This window comes from Enoplosus armatus, chromosome 11 (genome assembly GCF_043641665.1).
Source record: "Enoplosus armatus isolate fEnoArm2 chromosome 11, fEnoArm2.hap1, whole genome shotgun sequence".
Taxonomy (NCBI): domain Eukaryota; kingdom Metazoa; phylum Chordata; class Actinopteri; order Centrarchiformes; family Enoplosidae; genus Enoplosus; species Enoplosus armatus.
In genome coordinates this window covers 12,077,840-12,097,684 of record NC_092190.1, presented here as the reverse complement: position 1 = coordinate 12,097,684, position 19,845 = coordinate 12,077,840, and the positions used below count along the sequence as shown (strand labels likewise).

Here is a 19,845-nt window from a genome sequence, read left to right as displayed (position 1 = left end):
AACTTTATACAGTATGTTGTTTATATAAAATATTCAAACACACACAATACGACAATTCTACCTCGCATCGATGTTAAACATCAAATATAATGACATTATGGAAATGTAATCTGCATTTTAAGCTGTTCACATTTTGGTCTGTTTGGCTGCATCATCTTCATCGTTACATTTAATTGAGTCTTTCTTGACCATCTCGACCTCCGTCTTCCGTAGCTGGCTTTTATCGTCCTCATCATCTTCATTGACCTTCGTCTTGAACTGGGCCTCAATTTCTGTAGGGTCGATGTAGGTGTAGAAGTGCGCCATAATGGAGAAGATGATACACACTGCAACCAAGAGAGAGGCAAACAGGACGAACTCTGCCCACTTTGAAAGAGGAGGAGAGGGACAAACATGGCATTAATGCATCATCATGTGTCACCATCAATGTCTGACATGTCCACTAGAAATATTTTGTAACTTTTAGTCCTTTAGGATTAGTTTTTAATAAAAAAAAAAAGTTATATATAGTACCCGTTGGGGAATCTTTGCAAGCTCAGCCACAATCAGGACAATGAAGTTGCCAATAGCGACGGTAAACAACCAGCCTGCTTGCAGCACTGCTTTCATGTTACTGGGTGCCTTGAAGATACAAAAGATGGACACAAAACGAATAAAGACAAAAACAAAGAACACCATACAGAACGATTATATATTTCAGGGACATATAAAATCAAATATTCTTATGTAGCGTGTCCTATAGCTTCTTCTTTGGTGGTACAGCACTAAAATAAGGTGTCTTCTAACAATCTTACCTGTGAGTAGGAGAACTCCAGACCAGTAACAGAAAACATCACTTCACCAGCAGTAATGAAGAAGTACTGTGGGATCTGGAGAGCCATGTGAACCGAGTTGGGCTTGATGTTTTCTGTCACAGTAATAGACTCCTGACACTAAAACAAACAGGAAGCATTACAATAGTTCAGCTTGGGGCAGTGTTTCTCAACCAGTGTGACTCAAAAGAAAGTGGCTGGACAGACTTTGACAGAGCAAACAAATGACAATATTTTCATACATTGCCTATTTGTACATAAAAGTATAAGGCTGGTCCATTCTTTTTTTTTCTCAAAAAAATTGCATGAAAAGAGCAAAACCAACAATGCATTAATCCACACTTCCCAACCATGTCTGCGACACTTACCCCGAGCCCATTTGTGCCTTTTTCAGATGTAAATCTTTAAAAACGCATCACAAAAATGTAGTTTCATTTTTTATAAAGGCTTGACATTTTCCTACAACAGTTGGGCACTGTATTTTTTAACAAACATTACTCAAACAGAAGTAAATAGTGCATTTGCAATAAATAGTACTATTTCAGCTACGGATTAATACACATTAGTGAATATTTATGGCACTAGGACAGTATGTGGGTTGGACTCAGAATAAACTACAGTGTCCATGTTCATTTTAGTGAAGGAACACGTGGAACATGTCACCCTGTGCAACAATGTGGCTCACTGAAGCATTTCTTAATAGTTTTTGGACAACAATGGAACTAATATTAAGAAAATTATAGAATATCACAAGCCTTAAACGTCAAGCATTCATTTGTTTTCACCTAGGTCAAATCTGAGTTTTCCGAGATGTCCCGAAAGAAAGAAAATGTGATACAATACAGTCACAAATAATATAAATTACACACACAAATAAACCTACTATATAATCTGTTTACCACATACAGAATGATCCAGCATGATTTCCCTCTGAAAGGTTCAACACACTTGTGTGGCAATGACATTTAACACAGTTGGACGTCACATTAGATAAGATCAAAGTTTGCACTTCATGATAGTAAAAAGAATATGTGAAACTTACATTTGTTCCAAAGACCAAAGTGCTGGGGATAAAGAAGGTATATGAACTTCCAAATCCAAATTCCCTGCTGTATTCACATGACTGTGAACCACTGCGTATGGTGAAGGTGGCCCTGATCATTAGAAAAGATAATCAGTTTAATAAACTGTGTTGTTGTTTGCATAAATTAATGATTTTTGTGCAAAAAAACTGTAAATTCATCAGGATAAAAAAAAATCCTTACTTTCCATTTTTTATCTGGGAGAAGTTGGAATAATAAAAGGGCTCAATTAGTCCAAAGTCCGCTGCAGGAGTTGATATGTTCACTGCTGTTTTCATTCCATTTATAAATCTGAAATGGATCCATATTGAGCAAAAACATTACATCCAGAACATTTAAAAAACTGTCAATAAAACCAACACAGTACAGTTATCCCTTCATTTTCAACAATGTACTCTGCAGATAATCAGACCAGGGTTGCAACTATATGATTTTCAGTATTTTTACCTGATAAGTGACTAAAACAATTAGTTGATTGTCAAAATAGTCAATGATTCATTTTCTGTTGGTCAACTGATGAATTAATTGTATACCTGTTGTTGTTGTGTAATGTTTGTAATTCAACTTACCGGATTTCATTGTTGCCTTGTTCTGGCTTGGAAATCAAATCATCAGCCTGAGGAAATAAGACAATTGACGTTGATTAATTTAACCATTAAAAGGCCTTTTGTGTGTCTTTCTTTTAATTATTTTTGTGCTTCTAACTCACCTGCAGCCATTCTGCAGTGAGGTTTGAGGGAATGAGAAGCGTTTGTCGCTGTCCCTTGGCCAAGAAAATGTCTTTCGTCACGCTAGTGCTGACTATTGAAACAAGGATTCTTTCTTCTTCAAATGTGAAGAATTGATCACTGGCCTGCAAAACAAAGAAAATGTTGAAACTGTGCAATCATTGGGGTAAGAATGTACAATGTTTATTTGGATTGCTTACAACTGATTTTCAAAGAATTTTAAACGCGTATGTCCTAGTTTTGTAAAAGTGTTGTGTTGTTGTATAAGGACATACCTGAGCTGCAGAAAGCACCAGAGGATCATTGCCAGGCAGATTAACCGTCACTGGATTACTGCCCATGTTAAGTAATTTCAACTGACTCTGGGAGGCTGATGGGAAGATGGGCAATGTTTTCTGAAAATTAGTCAAAGTAGAAATGAGCACTTGTCCTTGTTATGAACTCCAAGTACTTTTTTATACTTGTACCATAGTTAGTTTTAACCTCAACTGTAAATTTGAAATAGATTAATCCCTGAACTGATGTGCATTTTACAGTATATAAGGAGATGAACACAATAATTGTTTTCTACTTACATCAATTTGAATCTCAACCACGGCAGCGCAGACAAAAGCTATAGCTGCCATAAGCATCCCCACTGTCATTCTTTTCAGAGGTCTGTTGAATTAACATTAAGTTCTGTTACTGATTTGTACAAAATTATAGAGGATTACAGCATCAAATGTCTCAAGTTGTTTAACATCATCATAGTTATTATGGGCCTGATTCAGAATGTGTACAGTTACACTGATCTTGTATTGAGATGTGCAAGTTTGAGCTCTGCATTATTTTGTACATCGGGCTGCTTTGTAGCTGAACTGTCTTATGACGCTGCTTGTTCACTCACAGGACTATCCTCCATTGTTGAGCAGTTAAAGGAATAGTATGACATTTTGGGAACTACGCCTATTTGCTCTCTTGCTGCGATTTAGATGAGACGCCGGATGCTAAATATGAAGCTACAGCCAGCAGCCAGTTTGCTTAATTTAGCATAAAGACTGGAAACAGCAACCCTAGGTCTGTTCAAAGATAAGAAAATCTCACTAAAGCTCACTAATTAACACATTATATATCATAAGCTCCAAAGTTGTCTCACTGAGTTCCAGCAGTACTTACGTAAAGTTCAGGCCACATTTTGAGAACAGAGGGTAGATTACGCTGTCCATGATGGGCACCAGAGTCAGGATCAGGATGGGGTTGACAGTCTTTCAAAAACATAAATTGCACTGTGAGAATTTCCTCAAATAAAGTGTAGTACATCAGTCCAAGCTAACATGATGCAATTCTTTAAACTTACCTGCATCTGATCAGGCTGTATCACAAGTAGCCCCTGCAGACACAAAGACATTATTAGAACATGAACAACATTGCTTTAGTTAATTAAAATATATTCATAGTTTGTTTTATCACCAAACCTACAAAGTTTCCATCCATGGTGGTGGCTTGCAGGGTCCATCTGGAACCCTTTAACAGAGATGCAGAGTTTAGCACAGTATCCACTAGCAACAAGTGATATTGCCTTTTAAAAGAAAGAGTAACTTTAAGATACCTTTTGGTCAAATAGGGTCCAGAACATCGGAAGTGGGATGTACAAAAAGAGGACCTTCAGCACCATTTTGATTTGAGCAATGAGGAGTTTCTATAGCACAGACAAACATAATACTGAGTTGCTGTTATTCCACTGACAAAGCAGCTTGTTAGAGACTTTAGAGAATTAAATGAAGTAAAACTTACATCATATTTTTCATCTGCCCAGTCCATCCAGTGCTGCCTCTTTGGGTATTGTTTGCTTCTGTGCTTGTAGCGGTTTCTAATGGCAAACTGATTGACAGAAGAGCAAAGTGAGGGAGAAATGTGTTAGAAAAACTAGAGCAACTCATTAATGCAGAATGTGTTGATGGTGTAAACCAGACTCACCCCAATGCATTTACACACATCCAGCATGATGTTTCCCTGTGGTTCAGCTTTGTAGTACATACCACTTCCAACGATAAACACCACTGTCAGGGACATCACAGGCACAACATCATTATCACAGTATATGTACCAAACCTTTACATTTCTGCTTTATGTACACAATCACAGTCTACAAATTCTTTAGACTTACAAAGTGCAACCACCATTAGTACTGCAGGGACACCGAAGGCTAGAGAATAACACTTCTGCTGAGTGTAGATGCCACAGTCCTGAGCTGCAGATGGAGACAAACAACTGTCATGAAACTAGATTTTAAATTTCACTCACACTCATGGACTCTTATTAGTTATTACCACATGCACTTATGTTTATGGCACAGTTCATCATAAACTGTGTGTCCTACTCATATCTACCTCTCAGGATTGGAGTGATAATGGTTGACAGGAGACTCCCACCATTGATGCACAGGTAGAAAACAGAGAAGAAAGTTCTCCTTTGCTTTTCCTGCACAGAGAAATACATCAGTGACCTTTTGTCATGTCATGCATGCATGTTGTGCAATGTTTGATTTGGGCATTGGACGGTTTGCCATGAAATTTTGTACAGACATTCGTGGTCTCCAGAGGATGTGTCCTAATGACTTTGATGATGTGCTGACTTGTCCTCTAGTACCATAAAGAGGTTGAGATTTGTGATCTTTAGTGAAATGTCTCGACAACTATTGGATGGATTGGGACACACATTCATGTCCCCCTCAGGATGAATTGTAGTAACTTTGATTACTTTAAAGAATAGCCCACAGATTTAGCATTGCACGCCCACATTGCAGGACTCAAGATGGATAGTTCAAGTTTTTCATTCAATTTCAATTTTGATTCTTAAAAAAGCATCAAAACTTCCTTGTCAAAACATGACGCCTACATTACCCACAATGCACCTTGACTACTGGCTGTTCAGTCAGGGATTTGGGTGTGTTGTGCCAGCTGATGTAGCCTCAAGCTGCTAGCCTCATGCAGAGGAGCGGGCTACAGAGGTCTGGCAGGCTCACTTCTTTCTATCTCCACACCACCTGATGTTTTTCATTTTAAAATTTGTAGTTTCAACCCCAACTGATGCTGACTCAAGTGGCATTACTTTAGGTACTTTATCAGATTTCACGCAGCTCCCTCTGGAGCCACAAAGGGCTTTGAACTACTTTTTTCACATCTATCGCCATCATCAGATCAAAACATTAACTGAAGTCCAATACTTTGGGTTGTGACTAAATACCTTCAAAACTCTCAGCTGTAGTTTGTGTTTGACATGTTAGCACGTTAACATGCTAAACTAAGATGGTGAACATGGAAAACATTAAATCTGCTAAACATCTGTATGTTAGCATTGTCATTGTGAGCATGTTAGTACACTAATGTTAGCATTTAGCTCAAAGCACTGCTGTGCCTAATGGCTTGGCTGTAGACTCTTACTCTCACTGCCAGAGGTTAAACATTAGAGGACAAGACTCAGCCTAAGGTAGCAGCAGAAGTGAGGTAATGTTCTAACCTGATTGTCACTAAACTGGTCTCCGCCAAAGGCAGCAACACAAGGTTTGATGCCGCCAGTGCCCAGAGCGATGAGGAAGAGGCCCACCATTGACAACGCACTGAATGTGAAGAGGAACATGTGCATGAGCAGAGAGCGCAGTAGAAATATGTGATGAAAGCCTGCTAAAAGCTCACACCCTCACTGTTTGATTCAATTATTTCTGTAGTGGAATAGAAACCCACACATGAAAAGTCATGTTGTTTGGTGTCCCGTCTCTGTCGGTGTCAGTGATGTCATGGATTGCACTGACAGCCATTGCAACCTGTCCAATCGCATAGACAATGGACAAGTAGATGATAGTCCTGTAAGGGGAATAGGGAGAGAGATAGTAGTGTTGAAAGAAGTACTCAGAGCCTTTAATGAAGTAACAGCACCAGTAGAAGACTGTAGAAGTACGTTGTTACAAGTAGAAGTTCTGCATTCAAAATCCCAAAGTATTATCAGCAAAATGTTCTTAAAGTATCAAAAAATGGAAATACTTAAGTACAAGTACCCCACTAACATTCCACCTCTGTAAGGTAGCCATCTTTTAAAAAGACTTGTGTATGTTGGATGACAAAATAGTTCAAGCCTTCATGTATTAAATCAATGGAACTTGAGGCAGCCACTCACTTAAACTTTCCCAGCCAGGAGTCGGCCACAACGGCCCCAAGGATAGGGGTCAGGTAGCAGAGGGCCACAAAGGTGTGATAGATGGAGGTGGCCATGTCATCGTCCCAGCGCAAGAAGTACTTAAAGTACAGCACCAGGACAGCTGTGGACAGACAGGGAAAATGAAGGCAATGCTATGATGTGGCAACTTGGTCATTAGGGTGGTTTGGGTTAAAATGTTTGTTTGTTTAGGAGAGCTTTCGTAGCCATGGTTACAAAAAATAATCAGGTTGAGGTTCTAGAACGCAATATTCTCACCTCGCATGCCATAGTAGGAGAACCTCTCGCAGAACTCATTCACAACAATGAAGAAGATGCTGAGCGGGTAGCCACACACCTCTTTGCTCTGATGGATCAAAGAAACAGCAGCACAGTGTTCAGCAGTGGTGGAGGAAGTATTTAGACCATTTACCACGTGAAAAGTAGCAACACTACAATGCAAAACAAAATACTCTAGTCCTGCAGCAAGTGTTGGCAATAAAATGTACTTTATTTTGTATCAAAAGTAAAATTACTCATTATGCAGAATGGTCTATGTCAGTGTTACAGTATAAAATCTTAATCTGAAAGGTAACTATAGCTGTGAAATAAATGTAGTGGAGAGTAAAAAGTACAATATTTGAGGTTATTGAGGTATAAAGTAGCATAAATGTAAATACTCAAGTAAAATACAAGTACCTAAAAATCTTCCTTTAGTGGTGCTTGGTATTCAGTTACTTACAGCAGTAATACAGTGAATGGCATGTTGAGATAGATGCTTTGTTCCCATGGATTATCATTTAGTCTGACTTAGCAATTAAAAACAAAAAATACTTGAATATCCAATAAATTAAAGGATATAAGTACTTTACCTTCCCTTTGCTCTTCTTCCCTTTCTTGGGATCCTCGTTATCTGTGCAAAAGATGACACTAGTTTAAATAACTGGCTGTATTTCATGAAAAGAGAGAAATACAGTAGCCTGTTAACTGCCTCCATGTGTAAATCTTTGTCTCAATGTTTCAGTATGGAATTAAGAAATAATATGGCAGAATTTTAAGAGTGAATGTAAAGTTTCCTTTGTGTGTTCTGACTTGTCCCTCAGGTGTCTGCACCTTATGCTCTGGAATATTGACTTTCTAGTGGATTAGAATGAAAACATACGAAAGCAAATGTTTGCAGACTCACCTGTCATGATGTTTAAGTGAAGCTGCTGCCTGCTTTCCCTCTGTAGTTTGATATTCCTTTGAGATTCCTGCACAGAGGAGTTGATAATAGATCTGTCACTGTTCACTAGTGGGAGTGTTTTTGTAATATTGCTTCTTATTATCCCTTGATCTGTCTTCCACACTGCTGACTGTGTTGCTTTTATGGATGGGTGTGAACATGAGATACAGGAGATAGGGAGTCAGCTATGTTCAGTCCCTCATAAAAAGTATTAATTCCCAACTCTACAACTCAACTAAATGTAAGAATAAAAACAGGAATAAACTATTGGAATTCACAAGTGCAGAGAAATGAGTGTATTTTATTTAAAAGAAAAGCATTAAGGAACATCTCTGTTTACAGCAGAACAGTGACTTTGTGTTAAATAAAAATAAAAAAACCCATTGCTGCCCAAATATAAAACAATTTATTTCAATGAACACTAAAATGGTAAAAGCTTCATATTACTTCCACAGTAGGTGTAGTGTCTGGTTCCACACCTCATCGCTTTGGCAAGAAGGTGAACATCATCTTTACAGTGTATGAGCCCCACACAGCAAGATACTTTGCAAATATTGCACACACTCCTTTTCTTATATACATTAATAAACAACTTGGAATATACTTTTTGTATGCAACAGCTTTGAATATTTAAAAATGCTCTCCATTCTAAGACATTGAAGTGATTTAAGGTTGAATGCTAACATGAGTCATAGGAGGCCCTTTTGCAAATTTGCAAATTTTATAGAAATATAACTTCATGTACAGGGAGATGCAGTATATACTGTTCATCAAGACATAATGCAGTGGCTTATAAAAGTGGAATACAGTACATACAAAAACACAATGTGAAACATTATCAAAATAAACACAAATGAGCTGTTGGAGGGTGGTGGGTGTAATGTAATGACATGCATATTAAAAAGATCCCAACAGGAATGTCTGCCCAGTCTTTTCAGGTAGAAACACAGGTTATGTCTCGTCACACATGTCTGGCCATGAAGCAGGAACAAAGTCTGTCGCCTCTCCTGCACGATCCTCTCTCTTGTTGCTCAGGTCTCAGGCTTCACCTCAATACTGTCAGGGGAACATTTAAATTGGCCACCTCCAACACAGTTACCATGCCGTGTGTACACATTAAATAGGTCCAGTGCCTTGGTCATGGTTCAACGAGAAAGGTGAGAGGTGGTCAGAGTTGTCCGTGCTCAGTTTCTCTTTAAACCGACTGAAGAGAAGCAGGATTGGGTTTAGAAGTGACGATATGGCATCACTGGCATGCCTGGTTGGCGAGTACAGAGGGCGCTGAGTTCAAGGCTGACCCAGGCAAGCATCATACCACAGAAGAAGAGCTGGGGATGCCCTGGATGATGGCACTGGTTGGCGTGCCGCTGATGGCATTAAAGATGTGAAGCGAGTCTGGAAGAACGCTCTTCATGCCATCTTCCACAGGACTGATCTGGAAGGAAGGAAGAAGGAGATATTCACAAATATTTACAAAACCATCTTAGATACTTTAGCACCTTAATTATTGCCAAGTGAAGCCCTTAATTCAAGGAATAGTTTGACATTTTGGGAAATACGCTTTCTTGCTGATCGTTAAATGAGAAAATTGATACCACTCACATGTCTGTATGGTAAATATGAAGCTACAGCCAGCAGCCGGCTAGCTTAGCTTAGCATAACATCTGGAAAGCATGGCTCTGTCTGGTGAATTGTTGTGTTTGTACTTCAGGTTTTGTACAAATTACGAGTTAACAAATGCATTATAATGTGTTAATTAGGGAGCTAGGCAGATGTTTTTGGACCTTTGGACAGAGCCATGCTAGCTGTTTCCCACTGTTTCCAATCTTTGTGCCTAGCTAAGCTAACCAGCTGCTAGCTGTAGCCATTTAGTCACCGTACAGAGATGGCAGTGGTTTCAATCTTTATATCTAACTCTCCGCAAGAAAGCGAATATTTCTTTATCCCAAAATGTCAAACTATTCCTTTACAGTCTCAGCACCCCTTTCATGAAGATTAATAGATACAGAAAACAAATAAGTAAAAACAACCAACAGAAAATCATTAAAAGTATGAGATATATATGTGTATGTATGCATATACAAAAAGAAATGTAAATGCATAATCACACACATTCAGATGCATGTACATACATATACAGATACTGCTCATACACATGCAAATGTATATTTACATAAATATACACACATGCATACATACATACTGTACACACATGCAGAAAAAATACACGTCAGCAATCCAAAAGAGATAAGTCCATAAGTGATTGTTGCTCTAGCCAGCTGCTGCATCAGGGGTGTTTATAGTAGAAGGAGAATAGGTGGGTGTTAAGTTTAAATTTTTGAAATATCAGGAGTAGAGCTCAAAACAATGAGACAATTTATCGATCGACATAAAATTAATCTGCAACATTTTTTTAATTAATCGTTTAAATGCCCTTTTCCTTATCTTATATTATAGTAAATTGAATATCCCTGGTTTTAGACTGTTGGTCAGACAAAACAAGACTTTTGACAACGTCACCTTGGGAAATTGTGGCAATTAACAACAATTAATGATTAATCAAGAGCATAATCAACAGATTAATCGGTAGCGAAAATAACTGCTAGTTGCAGCCCCAATAAGGAGGATTTGCCAGTCTGATGGACAGTGGACGTGTGTTCAGTGTGTGAGAATACATGTTTAGCTGATTTCTTATTTACTGCAGGGATATAAAGATAAGGCCTGCCCTAGCAGTTTTCTTTTTAAAATAATTGCTAGTACAAGTGTGTATTGAGGTTTCTATTGCAGCCAATCACAAAATAAGAAAAATGTTACAGTGGTCCAAAAAAACGTTGTTTATATGATTTATAGGATTTCTAATGATTTGAACATTTAGAGTAATATCCGAGAACAGATGCTCGTGTCTGGCTGGACCAACAATTTACAACTCTCTTTATTGCATACTGGTGCTTCTTGCATTACCATCCAATCTGTTCATGTCAGCACAAGGGAAAAACAGAGAATGATGTTAACAAAGAGCGTGTTATCAATCACATTATCCAACATTTAATGACTGGCACTCTGTTTACTTCACTTGGCAAAGCCCTCTCAGAGGCAGATTACAGGTGGAACATTAGTAATGCAGAAAGGAATTACACTGATATTTTAGTTACTGATACATACTTGCTCATGCATGATGATGGACAGCTCTCTGGCCAGGTCTCTATAGTTGGCCTTCATCTCATCGTGATACTCCTGCTGGTCCTCTTTGATCAACCGCTCATTAATGCCTAGGCCGTGGCCACATGCCTCCACAAAATGCCTGCTCAAAAAAATGTTGTTACACGAAGTAGTAAAACCTGTGCACACATGATAAGCTATTGACATCTCATCTCACCTGAAGACCTCTTTCAGCTGTTTGACCTTGTTATCAGGATACTTCTTGGCGCTCGCATCGTCCAGAAAAGCTCTGGCATATGCAAGCGGTCCTGCATTTACCTGTAGGAGGATGTAGGAGCAATGTCATCTTTTTTCATGATCAATTCATCATATATGTCCAGTGTGTGTGTGTGTGTGTGTGTGTGTGTGTTTATATGTTTACAAAATTCAAAGCAGGCACCTGAACACTGATGCTGCCCTGCAGTTTGAGCTGCAGGCGGATCATGTCCACCTCACTGGAGGAGCAGAGCTGTTTTATCTCGGCCACCTTCTTGCTCATCTCATCGATGGCCACCTCGATGGGGCTCAGATCAGTGTGGTGTTGATACATCACCGCAATCCGTTTCTTTACGTAGGGGAAACAATGTGTGGCTGGGGGACAGAAACACAATGGGGGGTGAACAGCTGGCCTCTTAGTTCATAAATCTTTTCTTCTTGCATGTGCTGAGTTTTACAGCTCAGGGTCCACTCATATGTGTCCTCTCAGATAATAAAGATAAGAATATAAGGTTGAACTTTTGGTCCTTTTTTACCATAAAACAATATAACTGAGATTAGGTTTAGGAAAGGTCCTTGACAAACTGCTGACACGTTCAGAATCTAATCAAGATCTTCCATTCATGCACAGGACCTTTCAGCTGAGTAATGTAATGCCTCAACAACGGATACCCACGTGACAGCCTTCCACATAGTGTGTATTTGAAGCCTGTTTTCCTACTATGTGTCAATATATAGAGAATAGGAGGAGGCTGTCTGTAGTTTGGAAGGAAAGTGTGAGGATCCCATCTCACTTTTTAAATTACTTTTCATTTGATGCAGAAGACACCAACATCTTGTTTATTTACAGCTAGATTTCACTACATAATACTATCTTAAAGGGAAACCACACAGATTTTATACATCAAGATCAGTTAACTAGAGATGAGGAGATCTACTCAGCCTGTGATAACAGTTGCAGATTGTCTTCTGATCCCTGTTAACAGCATCAGCTAGCTACTAGAGGCTAAAAGTCAGGATATTCTGCATCTGTTGCACCTGCATTGACATTGACATATTTTTTAAATTTGTCCCTTGCAATTCTCCATTTTTATGGGGATACAATAAAATGCTAGAGTACCCCTTTAAGAGCTTATTTTATGTCAGATGTGTTATCTTACCACATACAGTATCTAGGGTTACCTACTGGTTAGTATAGTCCTGCGTTTGCACTGCTCCTCCACCCCGCCTTGCTTTTTGCCTGATATGGTGAAAGGCATCTCAAACACAAAGCGACGGATGTTGTGGCTCTTCTCGAAGTCTGTCTTCCGGTCCACCAGCTCCTTCTCCTCTAGGTAAGGGGTCACATGTGTCACTTGGATATACGCATACTTAGAGTCCAGGTCTTTAGGGTTAATCTGTGGAGAATACATTAAATTACAATTCATTACAACAGATCAGTACCATGTTTTATAAATCTTATGGGCCTCTGAAAAAAACAGTGTCATCACAAGTGAATATCAACAGTCTTACCCTTCCAGAGTCCTGGATCATCTTCACGTTCTCCTGTCCAAACTTGTCAGAGTAGAGCTTGAGGAGCCTCTGGGATATCTCAGACAAAGGGGTGAATTTGGGTTCTTTGTAGATGTACTCCTTACCATCTTCATCTTCAAAGAAGCCCTAAAAAAGATAAACACGGTCAGAATGAATAAAAAACAGTGCATGTTTATCTAATAAGATATAAAGAAGCATACGTGGGCTGTGAGTGGGAGTCGCTCCAACAGTTTGTTCAAATGAAATGGTAAAATACTCTTTAAGTCTCAGCTCTGGGCTGAAAGGTTTGGCAGACTCCACAAATACACAACCCTCTATCTAATGTCCAAGCACAGAGACTCAAAAAAAAGAAAAACTCCACTGCAAGACATCAACTAGTGTCAGTTCAATGGTGTGAGACAGACTAAAGGACAGAGGTGGGGGCACAGATTTCACACTGTCAGTGGGAGCACTTAGATTAGTCAGTTGTATCATGTAAATGGTAAAACGTCCCATGGACAGATGGGTGCAGCCATGCATTTATCCAGTGAGAGATGAATCCTGCTATTAGCCCTTCAAGGGCTTCCTACAAAGATTAGGATAACACGGAGGCTGGAGTAGAGGAGGAGTTAAAGGGCTAAAAGATAAGCAATGCACGTGAAACAGCACTGACTGCATTAGCAAATGCATTAGCACAACACAGCCTAAAACAACACTGCAGTCCAACTGCAATGTTGGCTTTCATATTAATTTACCTCAGCCTCTGAGTCAGTAAACTGGTACTGCTACAGGGGTGTGGACAGCAGAAGATAAAACCATTGTTATTCCATGAGAACTACCTATATACCATCAATACATTTAACACACTCTAATTCAAACTACTGCATCACCAATTAGACCACCATGTCAAGAGGGACATGGATCTCTAGCAAAGCACACAGGCAGAGGTAACCACACCCGACAAATTAATTATAAAACATCACAAGATAAGACAAAAAATGAGGGTCAGTACTAAAATCTTACAAACTTAGATCTGTAACACAAAAGCAGAAACACTGGAATGAGTGCAGACGTGAAGAGCGCCATGCAACACAGCTCCAAAAAACAGAAAGCAACAGTGGTGACTGATTGTTACTGTAACGTGAAGCAGCGAACTATGACTGAGAAGTGCAATGGATTACAACAGCAGCACCAACACCACACACAAGACTTAGGCTGCTCAGTGAGGCTAGCAAGGTCTACCGCACAACTTACCGCTGCCTTCAAAGAGGATAAAAAGCAGAAAAGGCTATTAGAGTGGATCATAAAATGCCATGGCATGTGGTCATGCTCATAAAAAGAAAAACATCAGCTTCAGCAGCCTCCATGCTCAATGTGAATTACTTTGCAACACCAGCAACCAAATTAATACTCTTTTGTGAAATCAAGAATAATATTAAATACATTAAGTGTAGAAATCAAATAAACAATATGTCTCAAAATAACACCCCAGTGGACAGAATATGCAGCGATTGTTTAAGGAGTTAAACTCACCTGCCCAAAGAAAGCCACTCTGAAGTAGGTGCCGAGCAGTCTTTTGCCTGTGTGCATGACCTCTGTCACTTTGCTGTATGCACGATGCAGCGTGTCATACAGGTGGGCCAGTTTCTGTAAAAAAAAAAGGAATAAACATCACATTAAAAATCTGATTTGAATTTGTAGATACTAATGGCACAACCAAAATGAAATTAGAGGGGAAATAAAATTCCTAACAAAGCAGCGTTGTACCTCAAAGTCCCTGCGCTTCTCATAAATGGGGATTATGAGCTTGTAGATGTCAGAGATGAGCTCGTAACGCTCAGCTTTCCACAGTCCATCTGCACACTCCTCCAAAAGCTCCATTAGGACATCCTGAGGGAACAAGAGAAGGGGAAAATAGAAATATAGCTTAAATAAAAAGTGTTTGATGACTTTTCTATCATGACCAAATGTGATGACTATTAGGAAGTGAAGAAAAACAGGCAGGTTGCGTTCTTCAAGATAATCTTTATTTTGAAGAGAGCAATATGTGCGGAAACATTGATTCAATTTTTGTGTTAGACTCTTGAAATCATATGACATGTCCCTTCCAAAAAGAATAAATATATTAATTATTACAAGAAATATACATTAATTATGTCTCATTTCAAATTGTGTTTCATGCTCATGTGATTTGTCTATTGTTTGATACCTTGGAAGTCTATATCTGATGATGAAATACTGAGAGAGCCAGCCAGTTATTACTTGAATGAGGAAGATGCTTTTGTCCACAGCAACTCACACAAAGTACACTCAACCTCAGCGGGTGAAGCGAGTCTTTATTCAATATAACATTCTGAAAATGTAATGTAATCAAATAAATTATAATCTTTTATTTATCACTGTTGTTTGCATTAGTAAAACATACTTCATTGAAATGGACGTCCTGCATGCCGACGTCCTCCATCATTGCTCCTTCTTCATCAATGTTGGGAGTCACGACACGGAACGCTGAGCAGCCCTGCTTGATCATGCCTGCACACAGCATGAGACCATGTTTTAACAATCAGCACAGTCTTTCTTACAACAACATGAAGAAAGAGAGATGCTAACGTAACTATAAATATTTTTCAGATGATGATAATTCTTGTGAGCTACACAGAATATGCACAACAGAGCAGCTGTGTGGAAGTGAATGTAGATTATTAAAGCACCTTTTCTCCGCAGGTATTCTGCCACAAGTGCTGCAACGTGCACATAGCACATGGCCGCCTGTAAACAACAATAACGGCAACTCAGGTCAGATAAGCAAAGAGGTGTTGATATTTGTATAGACACAACACCAGACACAGACCTAAAGTGAGTCTATCAAATGTTGAATTCAGCCACACAGTCTCTTATCACAGACCTCCGACAGGTCTCCGTTCTTCACATGGATTCGGGCCATGCTGTCCAGCCAGGTCTTGCGTAGTTCGGGAGTGCTGGCGTAAGATTTGGCGAGGCTGTACTGCAGGTCCACCAGCATCTCTGGATCTCTCTCGTGCTCCTTCATCTGAGCCGTGGCCATCAAAACTGTCCTGATACGTTTGGTCAGGTCCTTCACATCTGATGGGAAAGCTGTGTTCTGGTAAGGAGGATGCAGACATTACATCGGTCAGCTGTGTTATTGCTAGTTGAGGCATACATATTTTTTAACTGTTAAAGTAGAACCAGAACATAATTATGCACATAAATGAATTTCTGACCTTTATAGTTTTGTCACTGTTGGCGCATGTGTTGATTATTGACAGAGACTGCTGGAAGCGGGTACTTCCGATACCAATCACATCAGCTATCAACTGACTGACAGCGATCACCACCTAAAGAAAGGGAAAGATAAAGAATTATCAAATATTGTTTAATCCTTGTGCTTTGCTTTACTGCGTCATTGTTTGAAGTTCCACAGAACCTAATGCATGTAAATACAGAAATAATAATAATTGCAAAATAAACAAACTCTTTTCAATTAAATATTGTTTTCTTTTCTTCTTTTATTATTTGGGAGGGGTAGTGTTGCATAAAAACTGCTGTTAACATTAACCACGGATATAGAATAATATAAAAATGCATTGTATTTAACCATGTTTCACACAGCTGGGGTCTCTAAGACCCCAAATAGTAAGAAGTAATGCGTCATTTTCTGTAATAGACTGTAACATGTCATCACTTCAAAATCCTGTTTGAAGCAATTCTCATAAATTTAAGTCATGAAGTATCAAGCTGATGTGAGCTGTTAAACAGGTCCAGGGTCTCCAGGATCCCAGAACATTAGGGTTAAATAATGTAAACATGAAAGCTTCATTCTTTTTATTCTCTGGATACAAGTCAGATCCACAGAAGGACTATCCCACCTGTAAGTGTGTCCGGACAAAAGACTTGCGACCTGTGTAGTCAAAGTTGCTCTTCATGAGGAAGTAGAGCAGGTGGGCTGCGTCGCTGCGAATGGAGCTCAGCTTGGAGTTACAACACTTCAAGATCTCATAGCAGAAGGCAGCACACATGTCAGCACGCCCTTCAAAAAATGTGCAGGGAAACTAGAGGGTGAAGAAGACAGATAGGTCATCAGCTAAGGTGAACGCCCAAGGCCAGAACAAACAACAAAAGAACATTGTTTGGCAGGGAAACCACCGTCCTTCTCACCTTGTAGATGAAGGTGCGCAGTGAAGTGAAGACCTGCTTGAGGGCCGTCTCTGACTGATTGATCCTTAGGAAACAGAGGTGGACTTCAAACACCTTCTTCATTAGTGGACTGTGGCCGTGGTCAGAGCACAGCTGGGTCTGTGGGGAAAGAGAGTACCATCTTAGAAAGAATATAATTTAAAAAACTACTGACTTAAAAAACAGAAACAAGAATTCACAAGTTTTTTATGAATTAATCAGGCCTGACATAATGATTAGATAACCTAAATACTGTTCCTGGTACAAAGTATGTTTACAAGTAGAGTAAATGTGGGAGAAGTAATATGTTATGTTATGTTATGTTACCTTGAATCCCATGATGAAGATACTTAGCGTGTCCAGGACAGTCAGGCACACTTCAGTAGCAATGTTAGCCTCCAGCAGTGACTGATTCAACACGTCTGCATCCGAGTGACTGTAGGCTAAAGAGAACACAACAGAAAGCTGTAGCTATTTCACCCTCACCAGTACACTTGAAATAAAGACTCTCCAGAAAGGCCATTTAAATGTCATATCATATCTTTTAAAACATGAGACTTCAGTGTTAAAGGCAAAGCTGTTGCTCGAAAGATGGAAAATTGAATTATGATGAAAAGAAGTTTCATTCCAAACTGAAACAAAATCAATACCTTTTATCAAATGGACGCGTTGGTGAGGCACACAACAATTGTAGTAATGATTTTATTTGGGTGCCAAACATTTGACTTTTTTTATATTTAGGAATGAATTTCAAGCAGCATTTGTCTGAAATACACAGGTGGTATTTTGGAATGAAACCCTTCATATTTTGAATGAAATGTAAAATTAAGCTCAGAGCAGATGAGCTGGTCAGAGGGATGAGAAGATCTTGAAAGCTACTGTTCAGTTAAAATAGGCATGCTCTTAATTTTAACCAAATGAACAGTCTGCAAACTGCCTGCCAACCCGATACATTCTTACCATGGTCTACAGATATTCCAAGAATACTTGAAATCTTTCTTACACTGAAAACACAAAGAAACTGTATTAAATGATGTAATTTAACAGACTGAGCCTTTTAGATAAAATCAGTCTATGCTACACACAGATACCTCAACCCCAATTTAATTGAATTTACTGATGATGCACCCATGTACTCTGAGGTATTTCCTGCTCGACTTGCTTGCTTGGGCTGGGTTTAAACAGAGGATGAGGAGGAGGTTGATGAAGATGATGTTGAAAAGCATGAGGCGGAAGAGGGCGGGGTTCCTCTGGTAGAGGATGTTTGGATGAAAATTATAGTATGGAGCACTTACTGTGGTTAAAAGTGTATGAGTTATCCAGGCTGCTGAGCTGCTGTAAGCGGGCATGCATCATTCCCGCCCTGTTACGGGACACAGGCAGAGTCTGAGACTTCCGCTCATGTGCTACAGGTCCTGCCCCATCCTGGTTCCTGATGAGGAAACAGGACAATGTTAGACAGATGGCTCACTAGTAGCAGAGCCAGGGTTAGTGAAGCAGGTTAGGGTTAAGAATACACCATTTTACACACTTAAGTTGTGTAAATATCACTCAGATGTGGTTGTTTTCAAACCTTGGGTCATGCTATCAAGTAGAATATTTAGCTTATGGGATTTTAAAGGTATTAAAGGGATTTAAAACAATCAGACTGGAAAAAATGAGTTGAACATTTTGGGTGACTTTTATACATATACCCACTGTGGCACTTATGCAGTTAAGTTGTGCCATATATATTGTTTGGCATGCAGTTTAATGAAATGATTATCAAAACAGCAGAAGCAGCATTAAAGCAGTGAGTTACAGCAAATGCCATGCATATAAGAATGAGAGAAACTATATATAAATTTAGAGCCAGTCGTTATGTCACAGCACTGCAACTCTTATAGAATATATATATATATATATATAATATCTGGGTATGATATCATGCATTTAGTTGAAGAGAGTCAGTTCCAGCTTTAGTCTTACCCAAGCAGGAGGGGGCAGGAGCCAGGTTTTATTTCATTATGTTAAACTTGCCAGCATTTAAGTGAATGGAGATAGAAACAGTGGTGGGAGGTTAGAGAAAAGGAACACCCGAAGCCCTTTGGGAGTCAAAGCCAGAGCTCCCAAATAGTGGAGAGAGGACAGAATGTGTGTTTGGATAACTTCTGAGCACTCAACATACCGACACACCCTTCATTGTTCAAATACATTAGCAATTATGTTTTACACTGGATGATCTAAAATGAAGGCAGTAAGTAGGTACATCATTGTCACATATAGTATTAAGTTTAATAGGCAATAAGATACTGCAGAAAAAGTGAATTTGTCTTCTCATAATAGAAAGTTGGGAACCACTGTACTAAAAGCCTGAAATCTTTCGCCAAGAATAAAATCTCAATCATGTTTTAAGTTATAAAGCTTTAAAAAAAAAATGGCATTCATGCACCTAACAACAACATTACCTTGCGATGTATCTCTTTCCCATGTATTTGAACTGATGAAGGCACACTCTGAGAGGAAAAACAAGTGAAAAATCAGACCCAGTAAAATTTTAAGCTTTACTTATAATGTCAGGGTTGTCATGAAAGACGCCTTACTCGACTAGAGTGAAGAAGTCCATTAACTCAGCAGACGAAGCCTTGTTCCAGTATGTGAACAGAGCATCTGGAGAAGACAGAGATTGACATTGGAGAGACAATTTGTTTTTTTTGGTTTGTAGACAT

General features: G+C 39.2%; 2 protein-coding genes across 3 annotated transcripts in view; both read right to left on the bottom strand.

Moving 5' to 3' along the window:
- Positions 1–126: 126 nt before the first annotated feature.
- On the bottom strand, positions 127–7,093 carry slc15a1a (solute carrier family 15 member 1a). Its single transcript, XM_070914270.1, has 21 exons — positions 7,072–7,093; positions 6,775–6,916; positions 6,345–6,464; positions 6,121–6,220; positions 4,992–5,082; positions 4,769–4,852; positions 4,579–4,661; positions 4,396–4,482; positions 4,211–4,300; positions 4,081–4,125; positions 3,959–3,991; positions 3,778–3,866; positions 3,198–3,279; positions 2,898–3,017; positions 2,604–2,747; positions 2,464–2,510; positions 2,078–2,185; positions 1,855–1,966; positions 795–932; positions 514–621; positions 127–366 (listed from the first exon to the last, which is right to left on the bottom strand). The coding sequence occupies exons 1-21, from the start codon at positions 7,076–7,078 to the stop codon at positions 127–129; spliced, it is 2,070 nt and encodes a 689-aa protein (XP_070770371.1). The 5' UTR covers positions 7,079–7,093.
- A 1,205-nt stretch (positions 7,094–8,298) lies between these two features.
- The window catches only part of LOC139292106 (dedicator of cytokinesis protein 9), a 44,526-nt gene continuing 32,979 nt past the window's right edge, over positions 8,299–19,845 (bottom strand). Inside the window, exons 36-55 of one of the 2 annotated variants that reach the window (XM_070914269.1) lie at positions 19,720–19,786; positions 19,585–19,632; positions 18,433–18,569; positions 17,624–17,630; positions 17,465–17,573; positions 17,120–17,257; positions 16,831–17,013; positions 16,186–16,299; positions 15,849–16,064; positions 15,655–15,712; positions 15,369–15,475; positions 14,711–14,833; positions 14,477–14,590; positions 14,198–14,203; positions 12,944–13,090; positions 12,618–12,828; positions 11,616–11,806; positions 11,394–11,494; positions 11,180–11,318; positions 8,299–9,452 (exon numbers count right to left, since the gene is read on the bottom strand). In XM_070914269.1, the coding sequence (XP_070770370.1) occupies positions 9,327–9,452; positions 11,180–11,318; positions 11,394–11,494; positions 11,616–11,806; positions 12,618–12,828; positions 12,944–13,090; positions 14,198–14,203; positions 14,477–14,590; positions 14,711–14,833; positions 15,369–15,475; positions 15,655–15,712; positions 15,849–16,064; positions 16,186–16,299; positions 16,831–17,013; positions 17,120–17,257; positions 17,465–17,573; positions 17,624–17,630; positions 18,433–18,569; positions 19,585–19,632; positions 19,720–19,786 (2,342 nt within the window). In that variant the 3' untranslated portion in view covers positions 8,299–9,326. Of the gene's footprint in view, positions 9,453–11,179; positions 11,319–11,393; positions 11,495–11,615; positions 11,807–12,617; positions 12,829–12,943; positions 13,091–14,197; positions 14,204–14,476; positions 14,591–14,710; positions 14,834–15,368; positions 15,476–15,654; positions 15,713–15,848; positions 16,065–16,185; positions 16,300–16,830; positions 17,014–17,119; positions 17,258–17,464; positions 17,581–17,623; positions 17,631–18,432; positions 18,570–19,584; positions 19,633–19,719; positions 19,787–19,845 lie in introns of both variants that reach the window. The other variant, XM_070914268.1, reaches the window with a different exon arrangement.

Excerpts from the sequence above, each read along its gene's own strand:
- slc15a1a (XM_070914270.1), bottom strand. Across the intron at positions 6,465-6,774 it reads TCCTGGCTGGGAAAGTTTAA|GACTATCATCTACTTGTCCA; the intron begins GTGAGTGGCTGC and ends TTCCCCTTACAG. Across the intron at positions 3,992-4,080 it reads CCACCATGGATGGAAACTTT|GGGCTACTTGTGATACAGCC; the intron begins GTAGGTTTGGTG and ends TTGTGTCTGCAG.